The 27,596-nt window shown below is 47.0% G+C and overlaps 1 protein-coding gene across 2 annotated transcripts in view; it reads left to right on the top strand.

The window, feature by feature from the left end:
- Window positions 1-27,596, top strand: part of USHBP1 (USH1 protein network component harmonin binding protein 1) — a 226,944-nt gene that overhangs the window by 26,192 nt on the left and 173,156 nt on the right. The window contains exon 3 of one of the 2 annotated variants that reach the window (XM_075338208.1): window positions 24,632-24,801. In XM_075338208.1, coding sequence (XP_075194323.1) covers window positions 24,632-24,801 — 170 coding nt within the window. The remainder of the gene's footprint in view (window positions 1-24,631; window positions 24,802-27,596) is intronic. The other variant, XM_075338214.1, reaches the window with a different exon arrangement.

Genomic DNA, 27,596 nt, shown 5'->3' on the forward strand with positions numbered 1-27,596 from the left:
TGCTTAACAGTTGGCATGAGACAAGACTGGTGGTAGCGCTCACCTCTTCTTCTCCTAATAAGCTGTTTTCCAGGTGTCCCAAACAATCGAAAAGGGGATTCATCTGAGAAAATGACTTTACCCCAGTCCTCAGCAGTCCACTCCCTGTACCTTTTGCAGAATATCAGTCGGTCCCTGATTTTTTTTCTGGAGAGAAGTGGCTTCTTTGCTGCCCTCCTTGAAACCAGGCCTTGCTCAAGCAGTCTCCGCCTCACAGTGCGTGCAGAAGCACTCACACCAGCCTGCTGCCATTGCTGAGCTAGCTCGGCACTGCTGGTAGTCCGATCCCGCAGCTGAAACAGTTTTAAGATACGTTCCTGGCATTTGCTGGTCCTTCTTGGGCGCCCTAGAGCCTTTTTGGCAACAATGGAAGCTCTCTCCTTGAAGTTCTTGATGATGCGATAGATTGTTGACTGAGGTGCAATCTTTGTAGCTGCTATACTCTTCCCTGTTAGGCCATTTTTGTGCAGAGCAATGATGGCTGCACGTGTTTCTTTAGAGATAATCATGGTTAACTGAAGAGAAACAATGATACCAAGCACCAGCCTTCTTTTAAAGTGTCCAGTGGTGTCATTCTTACTTAATCATGACTGATTGATCGCCAGCCCTGTCCTCATCAACACCCACACCTGTGTTAATGGAACAATCACTAAAACAATGTTAGCTGCTCCTTTTAAGGCAGGAATGCAATGATATTAAAATGTGTTTTGGGGGTTAAAGTTCATTTTCTTAACAGCAATTACTTGCAAAGTCAATATTGGCTAAGCTGATCACTCTTTATGACATTCTGGAGTATATGCAAATTGCCATTAGAAAAACTTAAGCAGTAGACTTTGTAAAAATTAATATTTGTAGCATTCTCAAAACTTTTGGCCATGACTGTAAGGCTGTGGATAAGAATCCTCCTCTCCTGTCAGATGTCAGGCAAGGTCTCACCTGACATCTGACAGGAGAGGAAGACTCTTATCCACAGCCTTACATCCTGACAATTAGTTGAAGGGGACTTTTGTGGCCATTTGAACCCCCCCCCTTTTTTTTCTCTTCTTTTCATTATAAGAAGTAGACTAACATCTAATGAAAAATACAGTCACAGGAATGAATTTAATGAATTAATTTAAAAAGAACTGATTGACTATTACAAAAAATTCCCAAGTCTATTACAGGCAAAGATCTCCCTAATGTGAAACATTTGATCAGAGTGAGGCTATATTTGTGAGAAAAGAGGTCCTACTGAGGAATTCAATTTCAGTTCAAAAATATTCTTATAATCGGAGAAATGTGAATCCATTCTGATATATTACATCGTTTGATATATTATGGAACATATGTTATAACCATACCCCTGATGAACCTCCACCCAAGGAGGCGAAACGCGTCGGGTAATATTTTTGGGGTTAAAATGTTTATGTTGCTCACACTGGATCACATGGCTGACCAATCTGCCCCATCCATGAAGTGGGAGGCATTAAAATGTGTCCTGAGAGGAGTCCTCATAAAACATGGCAGTCGGCTTAAAAAGGAAAGAATGGAGGAGATCAAAACGCATTCTTCCCAGATCTCTGACCTAGAGTCCGCCCACAAACACACAAATGCGCAGGACATATTTGGTCAATTATCTACAGCCAGGCAGAAACTGCTGTCCATCTTAGACCAGAGAACACGATGCTGGACGGAAAGACTTAAGGGCAGGTTCTACCAGTATGGGAATAGGAGCGGCAGGTTTCTGTCCAGAGGACTACACCCACGCAACTTGGCTACTCACGGACCATTCATAAATGATAAACAGGGGAAAAAAATCCAGAACATAAAGGGGATATTACAATGCTTTAGAGAATATTATCAAAATGTATACAATATTAAGGGACATTTTTCTGACCTCCCTAAACAACAATAAGTAGAGAAAATAAAAACGTATATTCGCTCTACCAAATTACCAGAGCTGGACCCAATAATAACCATGGGCCTGGAGGAGGACTTCTCATTAGAGGAGGTAACAGACGTCATTAACGATTTAAAGATTGGGAAAAGCCCAGGGCCTGATGGGTTTACAGCGGGTTTCTATAAACATTTTATTGAACAATTGAGCCCCCAATTTTTGTCCACTTGTAATTACGTATCCAATGGCGATCCTTCCCGAAACAGGTGCTGGCAGCCCACATAATTGTCCTCCTCAAGCCAGGTAAAGACCTCTCCCAGTGCGGGAGCTATAGACCAATATCATTGATCAATATAGATATTAAAATGTATGCCAAGCTCATTTCAAATAGACTGCAGCCGCTTCTTCCCTGTCTGATTAGCACTGATCAAGTAGGATTTGTTAGAGGACGAGCATCAAGAGATAACACAATACGTGCAATATCCCTGATTGATAGAGTGCGGAGGACTGGATTACCCACGTGCATCCTGTCGGTGGATGCAGAAAAGGCCTTTGACAGGGTGCAATGGAAGTTCATGTTCCAGGTCCTTGAGGCGGCAGGTCTGCAGCAAATAATGCTACATAGGATCTCTGCTTTATATACGAACCCCTCTGCTCAGATTAAGGTTAACGGGGATCTTTCCCATTCCTTTGACATCAAGAACGGAACGCGGCAGGGGTGCCCGTTGTACCCCCTGCTCTATGTTCTCACAATGGAACACTTGGCTGTGGCAATAAGGTCCAACCAATCAATTAAAGGGGTTCCGGCTCTGCGCAGGGAGATTAAACTAGCTCTCTTCGCAGACGACTTGATGCTGCTCATAACAAATCCAGTGACGAGCCTACCGAACATTATGTTGGAACTTCACAGATTTGGCTCTCTGAGCAATTTTAAAATGAACATGCACAAGTCGGAGGCGCTTAATATTTCCCTCACGCACCAGGTGATCGATCAGCTTCGAGCGTCGTTCCTCTTTAGGTAGCAAGGGAAATCATTGTCATATCTTGGCATTGACTTGACTGCTGATGTCGCGTCCTTGTATGGAGCTAATATCCTTAAAGTTTTGGGGAAGATAGAGGTGGATCTCCTGAAATGGAATAAGCTGCCAATATCCTGGTTAGGCAGGATAAATGCCATAAAGATAGATATTCTGCCTCGCCTGTTATATTTTTTTTTCAGGCAATTCCCATACCCTTGCCAGCCTCCCTTTTTTCACGATTAAAAACGGCCATAACCAGATTTGTCTGGGCACACAGACGCCTCGGCTGGCCTATAGAGTCCTGAACAAGCCTAGACTTGCGAGGGGGGGGGTGGGGGCAGGCCTTCCAGACCTCAAAAAATATCACCTTGCTTCATTGGGAACATGCCTTCTGTTACGGGGGGACCGGCAGATTAGGACCAGGGGTATATATCCCAATCGCCAGTCGGGGCCCACCGTGCTCCAGATGGTAATGGAGCTGCTGGCACCCTGTGGGTTAGGCGGAGACTATAGAGCTGGATGGCTCTGAAATAACTTAAGGAACCGGTCACATGTGTAGGGACACGTCAGACCGGACGACAACCCAGTTAGCGTTTTGGTGGAGCGGACGCTACTCCGACCACGTGTGTAACAACACGTCAGGCTGGATGGTAACCAGTTAGCGTTGACCGAGAAGACCGCTGCGACAGCGCCCTGTCGGCCACGTGTGTAAGACACGTCAGGCCGAGCGGTCCTCCGATTAGCGTTTCTGGCCACCACTTGACTGGTCACGTGTGTAAAGGACACGTCAGACCAGGTAGTCACACCAGTAGCATTTGACTGGGAAGCCGAGGATGATAATAGGATTCACACACCCAATCCAGGAACACCCTGTTGACTTCACAGGGGTTCTGGGGTGCGCTGTCCGTGCGCGTAGAGGGCACAACCGGACAGGTGGCGCAGCAGGTACACTGTCCGTGTGCGTAGAGGGCACTCTCAGACGGGTGACGCAACAGGTATTCTGTCCGTGTGCATAGGAGGCACAACTGAACAGGTGACGCAGCAGCCGCAGCCAAGTTAACGCCACTGGACTGCTCTAGCACAACAGGAACGGTAGCAAGGAAGCACGGCGCCTGACCCTCATGTGCTGAACCACGAATCTTGCCGTGACAGGCACCGTTCGCCTAGCCCTACCTACCGCTTCCAACAAGGCTTATGCCACCAAGAACTCTAAATGAAGACTGCGCACCTCCATGTTGTCTCCAGCCCCTTTTATAACCTGGGTCCGCCCCAAACCCAGGGTGGAAACACCAAGGTCCAATAGCAGAGTGCCATGTCATCAGTGACGTCACATGCGACCTATCCGGAACCGCCACGTCATTGATGACCTCATGGCAGCCACGCCCCAAACACTTCACCAGTCATCGTCTGACGACCAATGGTGAAGTGCCAGATCATAGGGGCGGGCCTCTGTGAGCCAGTCCGGAGTTGCCACGTCATCAGGACACCTGACACCCTCTGCCCTATCAGGGCCTGCCACCTCACGGACATGCTCAGTGAGGTCCTTACCGGACCTAGCCTCTGATGCACCAAGTGCCTGAGCATGCTCAGTAGCCTGAGCAACAGGCTTAGAAAGCAGACAATCAGTTTGAGCATGCTCAGTAGGCACATCCCAGAACTTAGACACAGCACGAAGTCCAAGTACCTGTGTAAAGAGGCTGTTAGGGTTAATTGTGGGAGCATGCTCAGTAGCCTGAACTGAGGACTTAGTCTCAGACATAACACAAACAGGCTGAGCATGCTCACTAGGCAAAACACCGGGCTTAGACTCTGGCTGGGGTAAATCGGCGCACGCATGCGCACTAGCCGCCTCTCCACACTTAGATGTGGTGGAAGGAACAGCCAACTGGACGACTCAAGGCACGGCCAAGAACGGCAGCCGGCGCCTGGGCGCAACAGGAACCGCAGCAGACTGCTTGCGGCTATGGCGGCGCCGGTTCGTAACACCTTCTGGATTTCTACCATAACAAAACCTCCAAGCGCTGGATGGAGGTGAAGATGCCTCAGACAGACTGCGCCCCTCTCGTAGAGTTGTGGTCGCCAGCCCCTTCGCAGCCGTGCACTCAGGCCAGGCCGTTCCTCATAAAAAGCTTGTCCTCATCTCTCAGGAGTTTGAACGCAATCCTGGGCATTTCCACTATACCTGGACCACTGACACCTTTACACAATAATTCTCTACTCCCGACAGATTTAACAGGCAACATATTTCTTCACATGTCCAGAGGAATGATGTTCATAATGAGGGATCTAGTGACCAATGTGGGAATGAGGCTCCTTCATTGTTTCTTTCCTGACAACCGCACTCCCGCAGGAGCTTGGCTTGGTTATGAGCAATTGAAGAGCTTTATTAACTCCTTTTCACCACAAACTAACTTTTATAGGCCCTTGACGCCCTTTGAGTCTCTGTGTCTGGTGGGAGAGCCTCTGGAACACACTATTGCCCTGCTATACAAAATGTTCCAGATTGAGTTGTCTGGACGGGAGGATGATGCCCCTTTCTTCTTGAAATGGGAGGTGGATTTGGGGAGACCCCTCATGCGTGAGGAACGCTCAAAAATATTACTCTTTACCCACAAGTCGTCGCTGGATGTAGCGTCACAGGAACGGGGCTACAAAATAGTTTCTAGGTGGTATCACTGCCCCTCCAGAATTCATTCCATGTTCCCATCTGTCTCTGAAGAATGCTGGAGATGCTCAACGATAGAGGCTCATACATCCACATGTGGTGGTCTTGTCCTCTCATAGAATATTTTTGGCTAGACGTGTTTGCCTTTCTGAATCAAGTGTCATCCACTAGGTTTGAGCCGACGCCGGAACTGGCTCTTCTATCCTTAAGCAATATCTCGATCGCCAACTTCAAGAGAAGCCTGTTAAGGCATTTTTTGACAGGGGCAAGGAATTTAATCCCAAGGTACTGGAGACAGACCAAAGTGCCCTCGCGGGCTGAACTGGTGGCCGAGATTAACCAGATCTATAGGATGGAGGAGCTGGTTGGCCAGGCGTCTGACTCGGGGGAGCGAGTGTTCACACTGTGGGCGCCGTGGATTATGTAAAGAGAGACACCAGACCTGGTACTATGGCTTCAAGCTTCAGTTGGGGGCATGAGACCTCTGTGATTGTCCATTCCACAAAACAAAAGTGCCGGGGGCTGCACACGACCCAGACGAGACATCTTCTTGGTCCTTCTTTTCTTTTCCCTCTCCCCCTACATTTCCTCCTTTCTCATCTTTCTTTCCTCGTTGTACATTTTATGTTATGTTTACATTGTTATACAGGATTGCCATCTTAGGGACTTTGTGCATCTACGTTGCCTCCCCTTTCTAAACGAGGCTGCATACATTTTTGTATGGGGGTCGGATTGTTGGTCACCTAGTGGGCATCATTGTAATACTTATATATGTTCTGAGGATTTCGATAGCGTAGGGCAATGACAATCAGAGACGAGTTCTTGGTACAAGATATTTTATAATATGTAACCACGGTAGATACACAACGGAAAACACAGCGGTACAAATACACAAAATACCTTCCCGAAACGGAGCGAAGGGAATTCCCGGGGCCACGCACCGGACTCCCCCAGGGAGACCACCAGAGCGAACCCCTATACAGGGACTGTCCGGCAATCACCCCGGAAGGCCTAAATGCGCAGCAGCCGGGACACAAGGGGCAAGCGGTAAAAGTCCAGGAGTGTCCGTACGGGATGATTGTCCAGAGTGGTTACGAACCAGAGAGAACCGGGCAGAGTGCTGACCGAAGATGGCAGAAGGAATCCGGGCACAGCTTTGAGAAACCGGGTAAGGTCCAGAGTCGGTCGGTCGGTAGTCTTTAGGAGGATCCAAAGGTAATCAGGATTAGCAGCAGCAAAGCAGGAGCACACAGCAAGCAGTATACTCAGGCACTGGACTAGGCTTAGAGGCGGCCTTTTAAGCAGCTGGACAGGAAGTAGGGCAACAGAACAGTAAACTCCATGTTAACCGAGGGCAAACTCATTCAAAAGAGAACTGGAAAACCTGGAAACCTGACATTACTCCCCCCCCCAGAGACGGCCTCAGGACGGATCAGGGCCTGGCTTGTCCGGGTACCGCCGATGAAACTGAGCAATCTTCCGGGGTGCCCGAATGTTACCCACCGGTTCCCAGGAATCGTCCTCGGGGGCGTACCCCTGCCAACGTACCAGATACTGAAGCCGACGACGATGGAGCCGGGAGTCAATAATGTCCTCAACCACGAACTGCTCCTCGCCGTCGACCATCACAGGCGGAGGAGGAGGCACAACACGACCATGAAACGTATTAGGGGAAACGGGTTTGAGGAGAGACACATGAAAGACCGGGTGTACCTTTAGATGGTGCGGTAACCGTAGCCGACAGGCCACAGGGCTCACGATCCCGGTGATCTTAAACGGACCGATGAATTTTTGTCCCAGCTTCTGCGAAGGAACACCCAATCTCAGGTTTTTGGTGGATAACCATACAGAGTCCCCTACCTTGTACATGGGTGCCGGTTTCCGGTGAGTGTCTGCCGACCTCTTGTAACGCTCCTGGGCCGTAGCCACAGTGTCCTTTAAAACCTCCAGATTTTGTCGTAGTTCCGTCAATCTGTCCTCCACCGCTGGCACCGAAACCGCAACCGGTGACCTAGGCAAAACAGTCGGATGGTAACCCAGGTTAGCGAAAAAGGGCGTTACCTTAGTGGAGCTGCTCTGAGTGTTGTTATATGAGAACTCCGCCAACGGAAGCATCTTCAACCAATCGTCTTGGAGATGGCTGACATAACATCGAAGGTATTGTTCCAGGGTTTGATTCGTCCGTTCGGTCTGCCCATTTGTCTGAGGATGGTATGCAGAAGACAAAAAGACATCAATCTGGAGTGCCGTACAAAACCCCTTCCAGAACCTAGACGTGAACTGCACGCCCCGGTCAGAGATGATCTCGTCTGGTACCCCATGCAATCGGAATACGTTCTGGATAACCAAATCCACTGTCTCTGCGGCTGAGGGAAGACCGGTACACGGAATGAAGTGAGCAGCTTTAGTCAATCGATCCACCACCACTAAAATGGTATTGTGCCCGCCTGAGACTGGCAACTCCACAATAAAATCCATGGAGATAGACCCCCAAGGGCGAGATGGCACGGGTAACGGTTGGAGGAGTCCCGTAGGAGCCACACGAGGGACCTTGCACCGGGCACAAACCACACATGAGTGGACGTAGTCCTTCACATCCTTTAAACAGGTAGGCCACCAGAAAAAACAGCTCAGAAATTCCTGCGTCTTCAGTACCCCCCTATGACCAGCCAACACGGAGTCATGGACCAATTTGAGAACCCGAAGTCTTACGGCCTCCGGGACATAAATGCGTCGCTCTCTCAAAAACACACACCATTCCGAAGAACAAGCGTTACATCCTTCGGGGGGGCAGCAAGAAATACGTCACCATCATAGGCCAGCTTGATGTCCTTCCACAAGTCCTGGTCCTGGATTACTCCAACGAAATTGGCATCCGATAACACGGTCTGAGACGGGGTTCCAGGCACGGAGTCCACGGCGTGGATTCGGGACAAGGCATCGGCTTTCCCATTACGTGAACCTGGACGGTATGTAACGATAAAATTGAATTGGTTAAGAAATAGGCTCCAACGGGCTTGCCGTGGAGACAGGCACCTGGCAGACTTAAGAAATTCCAGATTACGATGATCTGTGAGTACTATCACTTGCTGCGCGGCTCCCTGTAAGTGGTGTCTCCATTCCTTGAAAGCGGAAATAATCGCCAATAATTCCTTGTCCGCAATGTCATAGTTCCTTTCTGCCGGGGACAACCGGCGGGAAAAGAAGGCACACGGATGCAAGAGACTCTTGTCCCCGGTCCTTTGAGAAAGAATGGCCCCTAATGCATAGTCGGAAGCGTCGACCTCCACGATAAAGGGAAGTGCGGGATTCGGATGTACTAATATTGGCGCTGAGGTAAAACATACCTTGAGACGATGGAATGCTTCCTGGGCCTGGGCGGACCACACAAACTTCTGTCCTTTCTTGGTTAACAGAGTGATGGGACGAACAATCTCTGAAAAGTTACGGATAAAGCGTCGGTAAAAGTTGGCAAAACCGACAAAGCGTTGTACCTCTTTGATGTTTCCCGGTTCCGGCCAGTCTAGAATGGCTTGTATCTTGCTAGATTCCATGTTCAGTCCCTGAGGAGAGATGACATAACCTAAGAATTGTATTTGTGAGCAGTGGAACTCGCATTTCTCCAGTTTAATGTACAGGTGGTTCTCCCTCAGACGGGTAAGTACGGTCTTAACGTGCTCCTGGTGTTCCTGTAGAGAATCAGAAAAGATTAGGATATCGTCCAGATAGATCACCATGAATTGGTCCATGATATCCCTAAAAATATCGTTAACCAGATGTTGAAATGCCGCGGGAGCGTTACAAAGTCCAAAAGGCATCACTAGGTACTCAAAATGTCCGTACCGACATCGGAACGCGGTCTTCCACTCGTCTCCGGGACGTATACGAAGCAGATTATATGCCCCACGGAGGTCTAATTTGGTGAATATTTTTGCCTGTTGGACCCTCTCCAATAGCTCAGGAATCAACGGTAACGGATACCGGTTCCGGATGGTTATCTTATTCAGTTCCCGGTAGTCAATACAGGGTCTCAGAGTCCCCTCCTTCTTTTTCACGAAAAAGATGGGTGCCCCTGCGGGTGAGGTAGACGGACGAATAAATCACTTGGCTAGGCTTTCATCAATATACTCTTTTAGCGCTTCTAGCTCAGGTGCCGCCAACGGGTAGACATGACCAAACGGAATCTCCGCCCCTGGGAGTAAGTCTATGGGGCAATCATACGGTCTATGCGGGGGAAGCCGATCAGCTTTTCTTTTGTCGCATATATCAGCGAAGTCACGGTAAACCGGGGGTAAAACAGGTACCTGTACAGTGCCCTCCGTATTTGATGTTACTGGAACCGGAACAGTTGGACAAATGGTCGGACCACTCTGCGGTGGGAAGGATATTTCTTTAGTCTCCCAATCGATGACGGGATTTGTAGACCGTAGCCACGGAATACCTAGAATAATCGGAAAATGAGGAGAAGAAATTATCATGAAAACAAGGGTCCCCTGCTGACCTGGCTTCATCACGCATTCGAGCGGTACTGTTTCCCGATCCACTGGTCCAGAGATTAACGGGGATCCGTCTACCGTCTCCATGGTAACCGGTGAGGATCTTTGCTGAGTCCGGATACCGTGTTTCCTGGCAAAGGAAGAGTCCATGAAATTTCCCCCTGCCCCAGAGTCTATCATTGCAGAGGTAGGAATTAGCTGTCCCTCCCAACGGATCTGAATGGGGAGTGAGCAATGGGTGTATTTCCCCTCTGAGTCCTTCGGTGAGGTGGACATTACCGTCAAGGGAAATACCGCATCCAAGTGTCCACTTGCCTCAGAGATATCGGACTCTGCGTCCGTGTTGTCACACTCTGCCATGGCTGCCAATACCTTATTTGGGCGATTTGGACGTTTCGGGCAGTCGATCAAGAAATGGTCCGATTGACCGCAATAGAAGCACAAACGCTCACGGAGCCGGTGTTCACGACGTTCGTTGGTCTCTCGTTTTTGCAGAGAGTCCACTTGCATAGGTACGTCCTCGGCCTCCCGTGGCGTCCTGAGAGCGGGTTCTCTGGAAGGAAACGCAATATTGTTTACACGGTTTACAGCTGCCCATTTTTCCTGTCTACGTTCCGTCAAACGGGTATCAATGCGCACACAGTGCTGGAGAAACAGTTCAAAATCCCCTGGAGATTCGGAACGGGCTAACTCGTCCTTGATGGTACCGGACAAACCTTTTCTGAAAACAGACAATAAGGCATTGTTTCCCCAATCGGTGTCTACCACTAACCTCTTGAACTCAGTGGCGTATTCAACGACAGAACGCTTTCCCTGACGTAAGGAAAGGAGAGCCGCTTCAGCGGTAGCACGGCGATTCGGATCATCAAACATTTGCGCCATTGCGTTCAGAAAGTCATCCAGGTGATTCAAACGGATGTCCCGATTCTCTATCATGGGATTAGCCCAAGCCAGTGCTCGTGAGGTTAATAACATGATGATACATAACACCTTTGACCGATCAGAACGGTAATAATCAGAATGTACATCGAAAAACAGTATACATTGGTTAACAAATCCACGGAACTGACTACGATCACCATTGAAACGGAATGGGGGTAACCTAGGCATACCGGCAGCTGATACGGACGTAGTGGGGACGGCTTCCTGAGCCTCCACTCTGACTTGCAAATCCTGTATAGCCGGCCCCAGTACCTGGTGATCATGGCCCAGCTGTGCCTCCACATCTCTAAGTTTATTCTGCACCGCCTCCATCTCCTGCTGCAGGGAGTTAATCATGGAGAAGAGCTGGTCTACTCGTGTCTCAGTCATTGCCCCAGCGAAATCCTCTTATGGCCTGAGTATAATGTAATACTTATATATGTTCTGAGGATTTCGATAGCGTAGGGCAATGACAATCAGAGACGAGTTCTTGGTACAAGATATTTTATAATATGTAACCACGGTAGATACACAACGGAAAACACAGCAGTACAAATACACAAAATACCTTCCCGAAACGGAGCGAAGGGAATTCCCGGGGCCACGCACCGGACTCCCCCAGGGAGACCACCAGAGCGAACCCCTATACAGGGACTGTCTGGCAATCACCCCGGAAGGCCTAAATGCGCAGCAGCCGGGACACAAGGGGCAAGCGGTAAAAGTCCAGGAGTGTCCGTACGGGATGATTGTCCAGAGTGGTTACGAACCAGAGAGAACCGGGCAGAGTGCTGACCGAAGATGGCAGAAGGAATCCGGGCACAGCTTTGAGAAACCGGGTAAGGTCCAGAGTCGGTCGGTCGGTAGTCTTTAGGAGGATCCAAAGGTAATCAGGATTAGCAGCAGCAAAGCAGGAGCACACAGCAAGCAGTATACTCAGGCACTGGACTAGGCTTAGAGGCGGCCTTTTAAGCAGCTGGACAGGAAGTAGGGCAACAGAACAGTAAACTCCATGTTAACCGAGGGCAAACTCATTCAAAAGAGAACTGGAAAACCTGGAAACCTGACAATCATCTCCAAAGCAAAGCTATTATATGGGTGATGATGGTCTGACCTGAAGTGTGTAATCAAAGGAATTATTATGCAAGTAGAAAAGTGTTGTATTACTTATTACCTCCAAGATTTGAGTTATTCTACTCTATATCATGTTGCCTATCCTATAACTTGTAAACATGTTCTTTATTCGAATAAAATCTGATTTACACAAAAAAATGTTTATGTTGCTTTAGGCATAAAAGAATACTGGGTGTTTAATCCATACCACTACAGTAATCTATATATTTTTCATATTGTCCTATACAACCAAAAAACACATATAGTTCTAACATTTGTATATGTTTCTTACTATCACATGGGAGATACATGTTAAATTTATCCGTACACTTCCCAGTAACATATATCTCTTTTTTCAGCATATGGATAATTATTGTATCTAGATAAAATGACTTTGTGGTAAATTGTTTTTATAATGAGTGTAAACATCTGATTTATTATTGATTGTAAAGTTGACTGGTGGAGCGATATAACCATTCCCCATTTTTTGTTGGGATATACCTCCGGCTGGTCCACTAAATTGTATACCAAACTGTACTATAGACCCTTAGGGTATAATATATACAATAATCCTATTTTTCACGTTTTTTAACATGTTGATAATCAATAAAGGTAAACATCTTAGGAGTATTCTTCTGTGATTTTTTGTTTTCCGATTACTCCATTTTGATCAGTTTTTCTGTGATTTCCTAGTAGATAGTAGAAAACTCCAAACCACATGGTAACAGCACAAAGCTTATTCAATGCTCAGATATACAAGTGTCTACATCGGCATTAAAAGGCCTTGAGTGATGATGTCAAACAAGTTGTAAAACTAAACATAGAGCATATCAAAGGGCGTTTGCCAAAGGGAAGGATGTAGGACCTGACCCTAGAGTCAAAAGACATTCATTACATTAATGTTAAGAAACATCATCACTATGTGAAATAAGTTTACTTATGAAAAAATGGGAATGCATCACTGGTGTAGGTCTACTTTCTCTTCACTGTTTCTTTAAGTAAATAAGACCGCCTGCTGTTCTTTTAACAACCAGGTGGTCGGGGCACCACAATGCTGGTAAAAATTTTGAAGGTGATGCAGTGTTATTGTCCCCTTAATATTTAAAGAGGTTTTCCACTAAAAATTGAACCCCTTTTCATATGACCTAACTCTTCCTAATAATAATTTTCCTAATATACATTAATTACCTGCCCTGCTCCTTTAAGCCTATGTTTGTGTGGCTGCCTTATTCTTCTGTTGTTATGCAGCAAGGCTACTTCTGATTTGTGGACTGGTATAGGACAAACTGAACAGTGCACGTCATTGATGGGGGTGGAGTTACTTCTCAGTAAGTGACAGCAGTCTGAGCATGCATGTGTGAAGCCCCACAGGTGTAGTGTCAGTGTCGGTGCATTACCTTCAGGGACTCCACGTTGCTGGATCTCCGTCACTGGTAGGAAATCTTCTTGTTTGATCGTGACGCCACTCTCAGTATTGCGGTCAGTGGGGACCGCCACTGCAGGTTAGGGGACGCCTGGGGCTGATGGTGGGTGCAGTCGGATGTAGTAGCCTCCTGAGAGTGAGGCAAGCCCCAGGGCCCAGTGTAGGTTTGTAGTACCACAAGTCGCAGAATAACCACACAGGCAGGAATGTCTTTCAAGGGCTTTACTCACATTTGATGGCAGGGTGAGTAGCCCGGGCGTAGCTGGGATGAACCAGGTGGGAACCAGGTATCCTTCAGGCTGACTTTATGAGGGTGACTACTGACTCGCCTTCCTTAGCCCTTGGTGGTTTGGGGTGACCCCGACTTTGAGTCCCTATGGGGGTCACCCAGGGAAGATGCTGCAGCCTCTCTCTCCCCTTCGATCGCCGTATGCTTGTTCCCCGGACCAGGCCACTCCAGCTGCTTGCCTCCTGTGACCTATGGGCCCTCACTGCGGTTACGTGGCTGCGGCTTTTGTGGTGTTGTGGTGTGGGCTTTGAGAGCCCCACACCGGCAGGTTTAGCAGAAGAAAGCTGGATCTATCTTCGCTTCGGGATCTGCCGCCCGGTTGGGCCTGGTGCTCTCTAGCAGTCTCCTTACTTCCCACTCCGTTGCACTCCCTAGCTGAAGCTGGCTTTCAGGTAGCACTCCTAGTTGACCGTTCTCCCCCGTCAGTAGCCACTGCGCGGGCGCTGTTAGACAGCAACAGCCCCCACAGGTCTGCTCCTCACTGAGCCCTACGGAGTTCTCTGCTCTAACTGACTCACTGCCCCTCCTCTCCTGTTCTTGCCTACGCCACCTAGCAACCAGCCCCTGAACACACCCCTAGCTGGGAATTGAAAGTTAACTCCTTCTGGCTACTCAAGGGTCCCCTCTGGTGATGTGGGAGGCCTGGTCACTATGCGCCTGTGTTCCACACCCCTGTCAGCCTTCTGGATTACCTGTATTGTACTGTCCCCAGCATGGGTGCAGTACTCAGTGGTGCCTGACCAGGTCAGGGGCGCCACACATGCTCAGATCAAACTCAGGTGTAGCCAAACAAACAGGCTTACAGGAGCAGGGTAGGCAATAAAAGTATATTAGGAAGCATTAGGTAATATGAGAAGCAGTTAAATTAGTAGTCAAAAACCTCTATAAATATATAGCACTGCAGGAATCTCAAACATTGGTTTTCCCCACAACCCTTAAATTATGGCAAAATGCAATCACATTGAAAGTAAGGCTATGTGCCCACGTTGCGTCGTGTCCCTGTAGAAATTTCTGCAGCGATTTGAACAGCACACGTGCGCTTCAAATCGCTGCAGAAACAGTCCGTAATGAAAAGCCGATTTCATGCGCTCTGGATGCAGCCTCTCTCATAGACAGAGCGGGACCTGTATCCAAAGCCCATGAAAGAAGTGACATGTTTCTTTTTAGAATGCAGCGCTTCAGAAGCAGCCGAAACGCTGCATTCTAATACGTCACGTGGGCATGGATTAGGCACAATCTTCATAGATTGTGCTGGGGACGCAGGACGCATGCAGTTACGTTGCGGTGCAATACGCAGCGTAACTGCATGAAAATACGCTACGTGGGTACATAGCCTTAAGGCACTCATCTTGCATAAGAAAAAGAAAGTGGACAAACCATGATATACAGTATGCACTGTATGTCATGCCTTCATAGAAATGCATATAATTATTTTATTATGCCATGTAATAAGATAACATTTACAGTTAGGTCCAGAAATATTTGGACAGTGACACAATTTTCGCGAGTTGGGCTCTGCATGCCACCACATTGGATTTGAAATGAAACCTCTACAACAGAATTCAAGTGCAGATTGTAACGTTTAATTTGAAGGTTTGAACAAAAATATCTGATAGAAATTGTAGGAATTGTACACATTTCTTTACAAACACTCCACATTTTAGGAGGTCAAAAGTAATTGGACAAATAAACCAAACCCAAACAAAATATTTTTATTTTCAATATTTTGTTGCGAATCCTTTGGAGGCAATCACTGCCTTAAGTCTGGAACCCATGGACATCACCAAACGCTGGGTTTCCTCCTTCTTAATGCTTTGCCAGGCCTTTACAGCCGCAGCCTTCAGGTCTTGCTTGTTTGTGGGTCTTCCGTCTTAAGTCTGGATTTGAGCAAGTGAAATGCATGCTCAATTGGGTTAAGATCTGGTGATTGACTTGGCCATTGCAGAATGTTCCACTTTTTTGCACTCATGAACTCCTGGGTAGCTTTGGCTGTATGCTTGGGGTCATTGTCCATCTGTACTATGAAGCGCCGTCCGATCAACTTTGCGGCATTTGGCTGAATCTGGGCTGAAAGTATATCCCGGTACACTTCAGAATTCATCCGGCTACTCTTGTCTGCTGTTATGTCATCAATAAACACAAGTGACCCAGTGCCATTGAAAGCCATGCATGCCCATGCCTTCACGTTGCCTCCACCATGTTTTACAGAGGATGTGGTGTGCCTTGGATCATGTGCCGTTCCCTTTCTTCTCCAAACTTTTTTCTTCCCATCATTCTGGTACAGGTTGATCTTTGTCTCATCTGTCCATAGAATACTTTTCCAGAACTGAGCTGGCTTCATGAGGTGTTTTTCAGCAAATTTAACTCTGGCCTGTCTATTTTTGGAATTGATGAATGGTTTGCATCTAGATGTGAACCCTTTGTATTTACTTTCATGGACTCTTCTCTTTACTGTTGACTTAGAGACAGATACACCTACTTCACTGAGAGTGTTGTGGACTTCAGTTGATGTTGTGAACGGGTTCTTCTTCACCAAAGAAAGTATGCGGCGATCATCCACCACTGTTGTCATCCGTGGACGCCCAGGCCTTTTTGAGTTCCCAAGCTCACCAGTCAATTCCTTTTTTCTCAGAATGTACCCGACTGTTGATTTTGCTACTCCAAGCATGTCTGCTATCTCTCTGATGGATTTTTTCTTTTTTTTCAGCCTCAGGATGTTCTGCTTCACCTCAATTGAGAGTTCCTTAGACCGCATGTTGTCTGGTCACAGCAACAGCTTCCAAATGCAAAACCACACACCTGTAATCAACCCCAGACCTTTTAACTACTTCATTGATTACAGGTTAACGAGGGAGACGCCTTCAGAGTTAATTGCAGCCCTTAGAGTCCCTTGTCCAATTACTTTTGGTCCCTTGAAAAAGAGGAGGCTATGCATTACAGAGCTATGATTCCTAAACCCTTTCTCCGATTTAAATGTGAAAACTCTCATGATGCAGCTGGGAGTGTGCACTTTCAGCCCATATTATATATAATTGTATTTCTGAACATGTTTTTGTAAACAGCTAAAATAACAAAACTTGTGTCACTGTCCAAATATTTCTGGCCCTGACTGTAGTAATTGACATTGATACTGATGCTGTGATATCCAACAGCGCCATCTGTTGACAATGTTGTCTTACTGCAGTTTGTTTAATGTTTCACTGGTTACTGTGCAATGAAAATTGTCCTACCAAGGCTTTTGTAGTTACCCATCAGACCTTGCATAGGCTCTGCCCCTTCTTCTTCTTCAGCAGACATTTCAGTTACATGGACTCAGACATTCTGCATGCTGATTATCTCTCCAGATCTCTGCTCCTTTTGTTTGCCTCTACATAGCACAGTCGGTGAGTTATGATCCCCTGGTTAGGGCTCATCAAATTATAATGTAGTTGCTCTGTTCTGCAAGTATTATCCTGACATTATAGATAATATGTATTCGCCATGTAGTGCATTTACCCTGCCCTGTATCAAATGGAATGCTATGTATCTCAGATATGTTTTATGTTGTACTTAGTATTTTCATTTATTTCTTGTAGTTTTACACTGATCTCATTAATAAAAGTTGTAAAGGACCCCCAGCGTCCGAGTCAATGCACTGATGGGAAAGAGTTTATCTGTCTGTCAACTCGTCTTCCAAAGCACAGATTTAGGGTGCCAGAACAGTAAAACGACTGCTATAAACGGGGTTGAAGCATAGACGCCGACTTCTATCAGAGAGCAGTCAAGCCGCATAGAGACACCATGTCAGATAGAGGATCTGAAGTTTATGTGACACGCTCCCATGTAAGCTCGTCAGCTTCAAGGAAGTCTGTGAGCAGCGCTGCAATTGCCACCGCCAGGGCGAAGGCGGAAGCCGCCAAAATGAGAGCTGCCTTCGCTGAACAAGAGTTGAAATTAAAGACAGAAAAAGCATGTCTAGAAGCCGACCTTGCAAAACTTGCTGTAGACACAGAAGCAGCAACAGCAGAAGCTGAAGTACATGCTTTAGAAGAAGCAGCATGTAGCGACGGTAAAAGTTTCAAGTTAAGGCTCGGACCCGAACTTAGTCATCGGGATATCTCACAACGCACTTCGGACTACGTGCTAAAGCATACCGCATCAGACGACCGTCTACATTCAGCTCCAAGAGAGAGACTTAATCCTGCCATTCAGCCATCAACCTTCATTCAACAAACATCCCACGTTAAGCATGAAGGTAATTCCGTCCACCTAACACCATCAGTGTCACCTGCACCCAAGTTTGTAGATTCCTACTACACAGCGAACCGTCCCAAAATGGAGGACCCCGATGGTGACTATCATGGTGACAATGTATTTGATGGCAACAATAACTCACTGGGACCTCATCATAGCAACATGTATCCGGACCACCCTCTCAGAAATCAAGAGCTACCAGCTTTCCTCAAGTTCTTCGCACGCCGTGAGTTACTCACCAAAGGTCTTTTAAAGTTTAACGACCGTCCTGAAAGTTACAGAGCATGGAGAGCTTCCTTCAGACACGCCACGGCCGGCCTGGACATCTCTGCCAATGAAGAGATCGATCTCTTGGTCAAGTGGCTAGGAAACGAATCAGTAGAACATGCAAAACGCATCAGGGATATCAGCATCAACCACCCGAGCAAAGGTTTTTGCCTGTTATAGGAGAGACTTGATGAGTGCTATGGCTCTTCAGAGAGGATAGAAGAATCCCTCTTCAAAAGGTTGGAGGACTTTCCCAAGATCTCTAATAAGAGCATTCACATGCTAAGAGAATTGAGCGACCTCTTGGTAGAACTCCAAGTTGCCAAGTTTGAAGGAGACCTGCCAGGCCTCGCGTCCCTAGATGCAGCCAGAGGTATTAAACCCATAGTGAATAAGCTGCCTTACAGTCTGCAAGCGAAATGGTTGAACCGGGGTTCAGATTACAAACAACGTCACAACGTGCCGTTTCCTCCATTCCATGTTTTCGTAGATTTTGTGCACCAGCAAGCCAAGATCAGGAATGATCCCAGCTTTGACCTTTCCACCGCAGATCCCGTCAACCCACGAAGAGGTAAGCCTGCTCCAGTCCACAACCCTCGAGGCTCACCTATCACTGTACACAAAACTAATGTGTCCGCTACAGATTCATCATGCAAGACCCACAGTACAACAGAACCTGAAAGGTCACTAACAATTGACCCAGACAAAGAGTGCCCCCTACACAAAAGGCCTCACCCACCGCAACAGTGCAGGAGTTTTAGAGGAAAATCTCTTAAAGACCGTAGAATCTTCCTCAGAGAAAACAACATATGTTACAGATGTTGTGCATCCACATCTCATTTAGCTAGAGACTGCAAAGCCAGTATCACTTGTTCGGAGTGTAACAGTCAAGAGCACAGCACCGCTCTACACCCAGAGCCAGGCCCACAGAACCCCACGCACATAGACCGACTTACAGAGCACGGTGGGGAGGAGACAGACAGTACACCTCCTGAAGTGTCACCCCAGTGCACTCAAGTTTGTGGAGAAGGTCTTACTAACAAATCCTGCTCAAAGATCTGTCTGGTTACAGTTTACCCTATAGGCTACAGAGAAAAAGCGGTTAAACTCTATGCTATACTCGACGACCAGAGTAATAGATCACTCGCCAGCTCAGCTCTCTTTGACATCTTTGGAATCAAGGGACTTAGCTGCTCCTACTCACTGAAAACATGTACAGGAGTGAGTGAGTGATGAGTGAAGAATCTGGCAGGAGGGCAACAGGTTATCAAATTGAATCCCTAGATGGGAAGACATCCTTACCCCTTCCTACCTTACTCAAGTGCAATTCCATCCCGAACAATAGAAAAGAAATACCCACTCCAGAAGCGGCACTACACCATCCCCACTTGAGAAACATAGCGCATCTCATTCCTGCACTTAATTCTCAAGCCAAGTTGGTCCTTTTGCTGGGGAGAGACATCATCAGAGTTCACAAGGTGAAGAAACAGATAAACGGTCCTCATAACTCGCCCTATGCTCAGAAGCTAGATCTAGGATGGGTAGTTATAGGGGACGTCTGCCTCGGGAATGCTCACAAGCCGAACAACGTCCACTCTCTCTACACAAACACATTGGAGAGTGGCCATCCATCCTTTTTCCTACCCTGCCCCAACAAATTCCTAGTAAAGGAGAATCTCACCAATTCAGCACACTTAAATGGTAGGAAAGACAGATACGCCATGGATTTATCTGTCTGTCAACTCGTCTTCCAAAGCACAGATTGAGGGTGCCAGAACACTGTATTTTGTTTCAAGTTTAAAAATCCACACTGAAAATAAAGAACACATCTACAATGCTTAAACGTCTCACATGTGACAGATTTATTGCAGATATTTTTAGGTGGTCCTGATCACTTTGCCCTCATTGTGCCAGAATATTTCGGTTGGTGGCACTGTTCACAATGAAAGCAGACATCACAAGTATGTCACGATGACTACAGGATAGCGTGAGCTGACCCTCAAGCTGGAGGGCCCTACACTATCCCTAACCTAGGGGATACTCCTAATCGTGGAGAGTCCTGAGTCTCTTTCCTGGCCCTGCTCCTAACCTTATTCCCTCACCCCCTCCCCTCAAGGAGGGACGAGATAGGAGTGTGTTGAAAACCACAGAAATAGACAGACAGGGGAAACCAAAACTCTGTTACTCAGCATGCACACACAAAGGTATAAGACAATAGGAAATTAGGAGGAAAACAATAGCAGAAAGGAAGCAATCATTAATTAATGATTAATTAATCATACAAATTATATACAGTTAGGTCCAGAAATATTTGGACAGTGACACAAGTTTTGTTATTTTAGCTGTTTACAAAAACATTTTCAGAAATACAATTATATATATAATATGGGCTGAAAGTGCACACTCCCAGCTGCAATATGAGAGTTTTCACATCCAAATCGGAGAAAGGGTTTAGGAATCATAGCTCTGTAATGCATAGCCTCCTCTTTTTCAAGGGACCAAAAGTAATTGGACAAGGGACTCTAAGGTCTGCAATTAACTCTGAAGGCGTCTCCCTCGTTAACCTGTAATCAATGAAGTAGTTAAAAGGTCTGGGGTTGATTACAGGTGTGTGGTTTTGCATTTGGAAGCTGTTGCTGTGACCAGACAACATGCGGTCTAAGGAACTCTCAATTGAGGTGAAGCAGAACATCCTGAGGCTGAAAAAAAAGAAAAAATCCATCAGAGAGATAGCAGACATGCTTGGAGTAGCAAAATCAACAGTCGGGTACATTCTGAGAAAAAAGGAATTGACTGGTGAGCTTGGGAACTCAAAAAGGCCTGGGCGTCCACGGATGACAACAGTGGTGGATGATCGCCGCATACCGTATTTTTCGGACCATAAGACGCACTTTTTTCCCCCCAAATGTTGGGGGAAAGTGGGGGGTGCGTCTTATGGTCTGACTATAAGGCTGCGGGGAATGAGGGTGCCGCGGTGCAGCGGGTCTGTAACAGCCTGCCGTGACCACGTGGGCCCGCTCATTACATATGCACGCCCATCCTCCCGCCCATCATCTCTCAGCGAAACCGGCGCTGACAGGTGGGCGGGGTGATGGGCGGAGGGGGTGCGTGCATAATTAGCAGCCGGCCGTGATCACCCCTGGCAACTACAGCCTGGAGTGATCATGTGCGGCTGTATTCACTGCCCCCCGTGCATCATTATCAGCGCGGGGTGCAGTGAATCAGTGTACTCACCCGTCACCGTGTGTGGAGCCGTCCCCCTGCAGCATCGCGTCTTCCTGTCTGTGCCGGCGGTCAGCTGATCTGGACACTAGCGGCGCGCACCGCGATGACGTCATCGCTGTGCGCGCCGCTAGTATCCACCAGAATCGATCAGCTTACCGCCGGCACAGACAGGAAGACGCGATGCTACAGACACCGGTGACGGCTCCACACACCGGCGCTGCAGCTGAGACAGAGATCGGTGCTTCAGGGAGTGAGGAAGGGTAAGTATAAACGTTTATTTTTTTTTTCCTGTGCCACAGGATACACGCCATTTACCAGGATGGGGGAATTTCATGAGCAGGATGGATGGGGGCATTTCATGAGCAGGATGGATGGGGGCATATCTTGAGCAGGATGGATGGGGGCATATCATGAGCAGGATGGATGGGGGCATTTCATGAGCAGGATGGATGGGGGCATATCATGAGCAGTATGGATGGGGGCATATAATGAGCAGGATGGATGGGGGGCATATCATGAGCAGGATGGATGGGTGCATATCATGAGCAGGATGGATGGGGGGTATATCATGAGCAGGATGGATGGGGGCATTTCATGAGCAGGATGGATTAGGGCATATCTTGAGCATGATGGATGGGGGCATATCATGAGCAGGATGGATGGGGGCATATCATGAGCAGGATGGATGGGGGCATATCATGAGCAGTATGGATGGGGGCATATCATGAGCAGGATGGATGGGGGCATATCATGAGCAGGATGGATGGGGGCATATCATGAGCAGGATGGATGGGGGTATATCATGAGCAGGATGGATGGGGGGTATATTATTAGCAGGATGGGGGGTATATGAGCAGGATCATATACAAGGCAGGAGGATCCTTATCAGAATGGGGTACCTTAGTAGAGAATTTGGGGACATTACCCCCATAACAGTGTCAGCAGCAGATCCTCGCCCCATAACAGTGTGTCATGACAATATTTTTTGGTTAAAATTTTATTTTCCTATTTTCCTCCTCTAAAACCAGGGTGCGTCTTATGGTCAGGTGCGTCTTATAGTCCGCAAAATACGGTACTTTCTTTGGTGAAGAAGAACCCGTTCACAACATCAACTGAAGTCCAGAACACTCTCAGTGAAGTAGGTGTATCTGTCTCTAAGTCAACAGTAAAGAGAAGACTCCATGAAAGTAAATACAAAGGGTTCACATATAGATGCAAACCATTCATCAATTCCAAAAATAGACAGGCCAGAGTTAAATTTGCTGAAAAACACCTCATGAAGCCAGCTCAGTTCTGGAAAAGTATTCTATGGACAGATGAGACAAAGATCAACCTGTACCAGAATGATTGGAAGAAAAAGTTTGGAGAAGAAAGGGAACGGCACATGATCCAAGGCACACCACATCCTCTGTAAAACATGGTGGAGGCAACGTGAAGGCATGGGCATGCATGGCTTTCAATGGCACTGGGTCACTTGTGTTTATTGATGACATAACAGCAGACAAGAGTAGCCGGATGAATTCTGAAGTGTACCGGGATATACTTTCAGCCCAGATTCAGCCAAATGCAGCAAAGTTGATCGGACGGCGCTTCATAGTACAGATGGACAATGACCCCAAGCATACAGCCAAAGCTACCCAGGAGTTCATGAGTGCAAAAAAGTGGAACATTCTGCAATGGCCAAGTCAATCACCAGATCTTAACCCAATTGAGCATGCATTTCACTTGCTCAAATCCAGACTTAAGACAGAAAGACCCACAAACAAGCAAGACCTGAAGGCTGCGGCTGTAAAGGCCTGGAAAAGCATTAAGAAGGAGGAAACCCAGCGTTTGGTGATGTCCATGGGTTTCAGACTTAAGGCAGTGATTGCCTCCAAAGGATTCGCAACAAAATATTGAAAATAAAATTTTTTTGTTTGGGTTTGGTTTATTTGTCCAATTACTTTTGACCTCCTAAAATGTGGAGTGTTTGTAAAGAAATGTGTACAATTCCTACAATTTCTATCAGATATTTTTGTTCAAACCTTCAAATTAAACGTTACAATCTGCACTTGAATTCTGTTGTAGAGGTTTCATTTCAAATCCAATGTGGTGGCATGCAGAGCCCAACTCGCGAAAATTGTGTCACTGTCCAAATATTTCTGGACCTAACTGTATAGGGCCCACACAAGACTAAATAACTGGAAATAAACAGGTAAGATGTACAATACTTAAAATGTCCACAAGATGGCAGGTAAAATATATCTTTGTACCGTGTTAACCAAAAACACACAAAAACACAAGATGGCAAAAAGGATTAAAAAAGGATGAAGGATTAAAAAACGTGCAGAGTGCATGTGATGTAAGCATGCAATGCTTAGTATGCAATAGAAGAACTAGATCCCCAGAATGGTATTGTCTGATCAGAAAAAAGGCAAAGTGCATGATATAAAAAAGGTTTTGACCACAAAACAAATGAATACTGCATGGAAATGCTAGTAACATATAAAGATGTACAAAGATAGTGGTCAAACAGCAGACTCAAAAATGCACATGAACAGAAAATGTTTGACCAAAAGATGATAAAGTATTATTGTATAGAAATACGACACTATATGAAAAATGAAGATAAAGGTCAAAGTAGAGAAACAGAGGGGGACTCAATGCAGTATGTGTAAGAAGTTCTTAGGACATGGAACAAAGGTCCTAAATTATTGAAGTATAACCTTTAGAACTCGTTGCCCAGGTACCTCCCTTAAAGGGAAAATGTCTTCAATACATGGCTTAGAGGCACTAAGAAAAGGGGCGTGTCCACTTGCAGGCACTCCTGGGAGACCATGAGGGTGAGAGTGGCAGCGTCCCAACCGGGGGAGTGAGCAGGACAGAGCGTGGATGCCAGTACTGGCTTTACATGGTGGACATTCTGAGATGTAATCAAAAGTACACCAACAAAATGCATAAAAAACATTCCAACTGAAAACTAACAATGGAATCATCACTTTAAGTGAGAACATTTTTTTGCATTTATATTGTTAGCAGATAAAATGATCCATTGATATTAATTAATTTTTTTAAACCTGTTTTTTCAGCATATCAAAATGACATCTTCTTACAGCTGCAGGGAGTGATCTCTTCCCTAGAAACATGTGCCTTCTCCTGGAGAAATCCATCTGGAAACAGGTCAAGGGAAGAAAGCGTGACATCTCAACATGATCAGTGTATTGAGAGAAAAACAGAAATCATGTATGAATTTAATCAGGTATGAAATCACTAGATGTGGTGAAATGAGTTCTATATTTTTATTCATAAAGCCACTTTGTTATGGAATGAAAAATAACTGACTATGTTACATAAGTTGGTAGGAAAAGAACCCCCGATGTGGTGCTCCTGAATGGACTTCAGAACAAAAGAACAGGATCAAAAGTGCATACTTATTGTTAAAACGTAATGCGTTTCGGCTAATACATAGCCTTCTTTTTTTGCCGGTATTGTGCCCTCCTCCGACTTTCCCACTCCGCCGTTGAAGGGAGTTCTTCCGGGGCTTCCAATCCCATCTCCAGATCCACCGGCAGGCGGCCAGGCCGAGCCCTCATCAGATACGCTGGGGTGCACTTCGTCGAGCTAGACGGGATATTATTGTACATGTCGACCAAGTCAGGTAGCTTTTCCGGCCACATGTTCCGTTCTTCCAGCGGTAGTGTCTTGAGGAGCCCCAGGACCAAGTGGTTCATTTTCTCGCACATGCCGTTGGTTTGGGCGTGGTACGGAGTGGTCCGGATCTTCTTGCAGCCGTACAACTGGCAGAATTCGTGAAACACCTCTGCTTCAAAAGCCGGGCCTTGGTCAGTCAGCACCTTCTCGGGGTACCCATGGGGTCGGCAGAAATAAGCCTGGAACGCTCGAGCAGCGGTTCGACCAGTCAGGTCCTTAACGGGGACTACTACCATAAATCTTGAGTAGTGGTCTACCATGGTCAATGCGTAGGTGTACCCACTTCGGCTAGGGGTGAGCTTGACATGGTCCAGGGCGACCAGCTCCAGCGGCTGATGGGTGACTATGGGATGTAACGGTGCCCTCTGGCTAGTCTCGTCCTTTCTCCTCAGTGTACAAGGACCGCACTCTCGGCACCAGGCTTCCACCGAATCACGCATCCCACTCCAATAGAACCGCTCCCTCAACAGCATCTCCAGCTTCTTCCACCCGAAGTGGCCAGCACCATCATGGTATGCCCGCAGGACAGTAGCGACCTCAGCTTGAGGAACGATCAACTGGCATATTTTCTCATGGGTCTTCGGGTTGATCAGCTCACGGTACAGCCTCCCTTGGTGTAGGTAAAGTCGTTTTCGTTCTTTCCACAAGCGTTGGGCTTCAGCTGGAGCGCCAGGGTCTATTCCCATAGCACCTTGTTCCACCAGAGTCTTGACAAGGCGGACAGCCGGCGCTTGGTCCTGGGCGTCCTGCCACTCTTGACTAGGCCGCGGGTCCAGGTCTACCCTTTGCTGGCATACTTGTACCCTCTCAGTATGCGGCTGGTGAAACGCAGGCAACTCGATCTCCTTGAGGTCGTCATCCTCGCACCCCTCTTCTGACAAATGGGGCATCCGGGAGAGTGCATCAGCATTTATGTTGACACGACCAGCTCGGTACTTTATGGTGAAATCATAGTTGGCTAGCCGGGCTACCCACCGCTGCTCCAGTGCGCCCAACTTGGCCGTGTTCAGGGGAGTCAGCGGATTGTTGTCCGTAAACGCGGTGAAGGTTGCTGCCGCCAAGTAGTGGCGGAACCGCTCCGTGATAGCCCATACCAACGCCAATAGCTCAAGCTTGAAGGAGCTATAATTCTCGGGGTTCCTTTCGGTCGGCCGGAATTTTCGGCTAGTGTAAGCAATCACCTTCTCCTTTCCATCCTGGACCTGGGATAGGACCGCTCCTAGCCCCACGTTACTGGCGTCCGTGTGGAGGATGAACGGGCGCCCATAGTCAGGGTACGCCAGGACCTCTTCTCCGGTCAAGGCCGCCTTCAACTGGCAAAAGGACTCCTCATGCTTGTCCTCCCACGACAGTGGGGCTCCAATGGGTCTACCACCTTTGGTCTGTCCCACGAGGAGATCTTCATAGTATCATAGTATCATAGTTTTTAAGGTTGAAGGGAGACTCTAAGTCCATCTAGTTCAACCCGTAGCCTAACATGTTGATCCAGAGGAAGGCAAAAAAACCCCAATGTGGCAAACAAGTTCCAATGGGGAAAAAATTTCCTTCCTGACTCCACATCCGGCAATCAGACTAGTTCCCTGGATCAATACCCTGTCATAAAATCTAATATACATAACTGGTTATATTAAATTTTTCAAGAAAGGCGTCCAGTCTCTGCTTAAATGTTAGTAGTGAATCACTCATTACAACATCATGCGGCAGAGAGTTCCATAGTCTCACTGCTCGTACAGTAAAGAATCCTCGTCTGTGATTATGATTAAACCTTCTTTCCTCAAGACGTAGCAGATGCCCCCGTGTTCCAGTCGCAGGCCTAGGTGTAAATAGATCTTTGGAAAGGTCTCTGTACTGTCCCCTCATATATTTATACATTGTGATTAGATCTCCCCTAAGCCTTCGTTTTTCCAGACTAAATAACCCCAAGTTTAATAACCTGTCTTCGTATTGCAGCCCCCCCATTCCTCTAATAATCTTGGTCGCTCTTCTCTGCACCCTCTCCAGTTCAGCTATGTCCTTCTTATATATCGGTGACCAGAATTGTACACAGTATTCTAAGTGCGGTCGCACTAGTGACTTGTACAGAGGTAGAACTATATTTTTTTCATGAACACTTATACCTCTTTTAATACATCCCATTATTTTATTAGCCCTGGCAGCAGCTGCCTGACACTGTCCACTAAAGTGAAGTTTACCATCCACCCATACACCCAAGTCTTTTTCTGTGTCTGTTTTACCCAGTGTTCTACAATTAAGTACATAATCATAAATGTTATTCCCTCTACCCAAGTGCATGACCTTACATTTATCTACATTAAACTTCAATTGCCACTTCTCAGCCCAATC

Source organism: Anomaloglossus baeobatrachus, chromosome 1 (assembly GCF_048569485.1).
Source record: "Anomaloglossus baeobatrachus isolate aAnoBae1 chromosome 1, aAnoBae1.hap1, whole genome shotgun sequence".
Classification (NCBI taxonomy): domain Eukaryota; kingdom Metazoa; phylum Chordata; class Amphibia; order Anura; family Aromobatidae; genus Anomaloglossus; species Anomaloglossus baeobatrachus.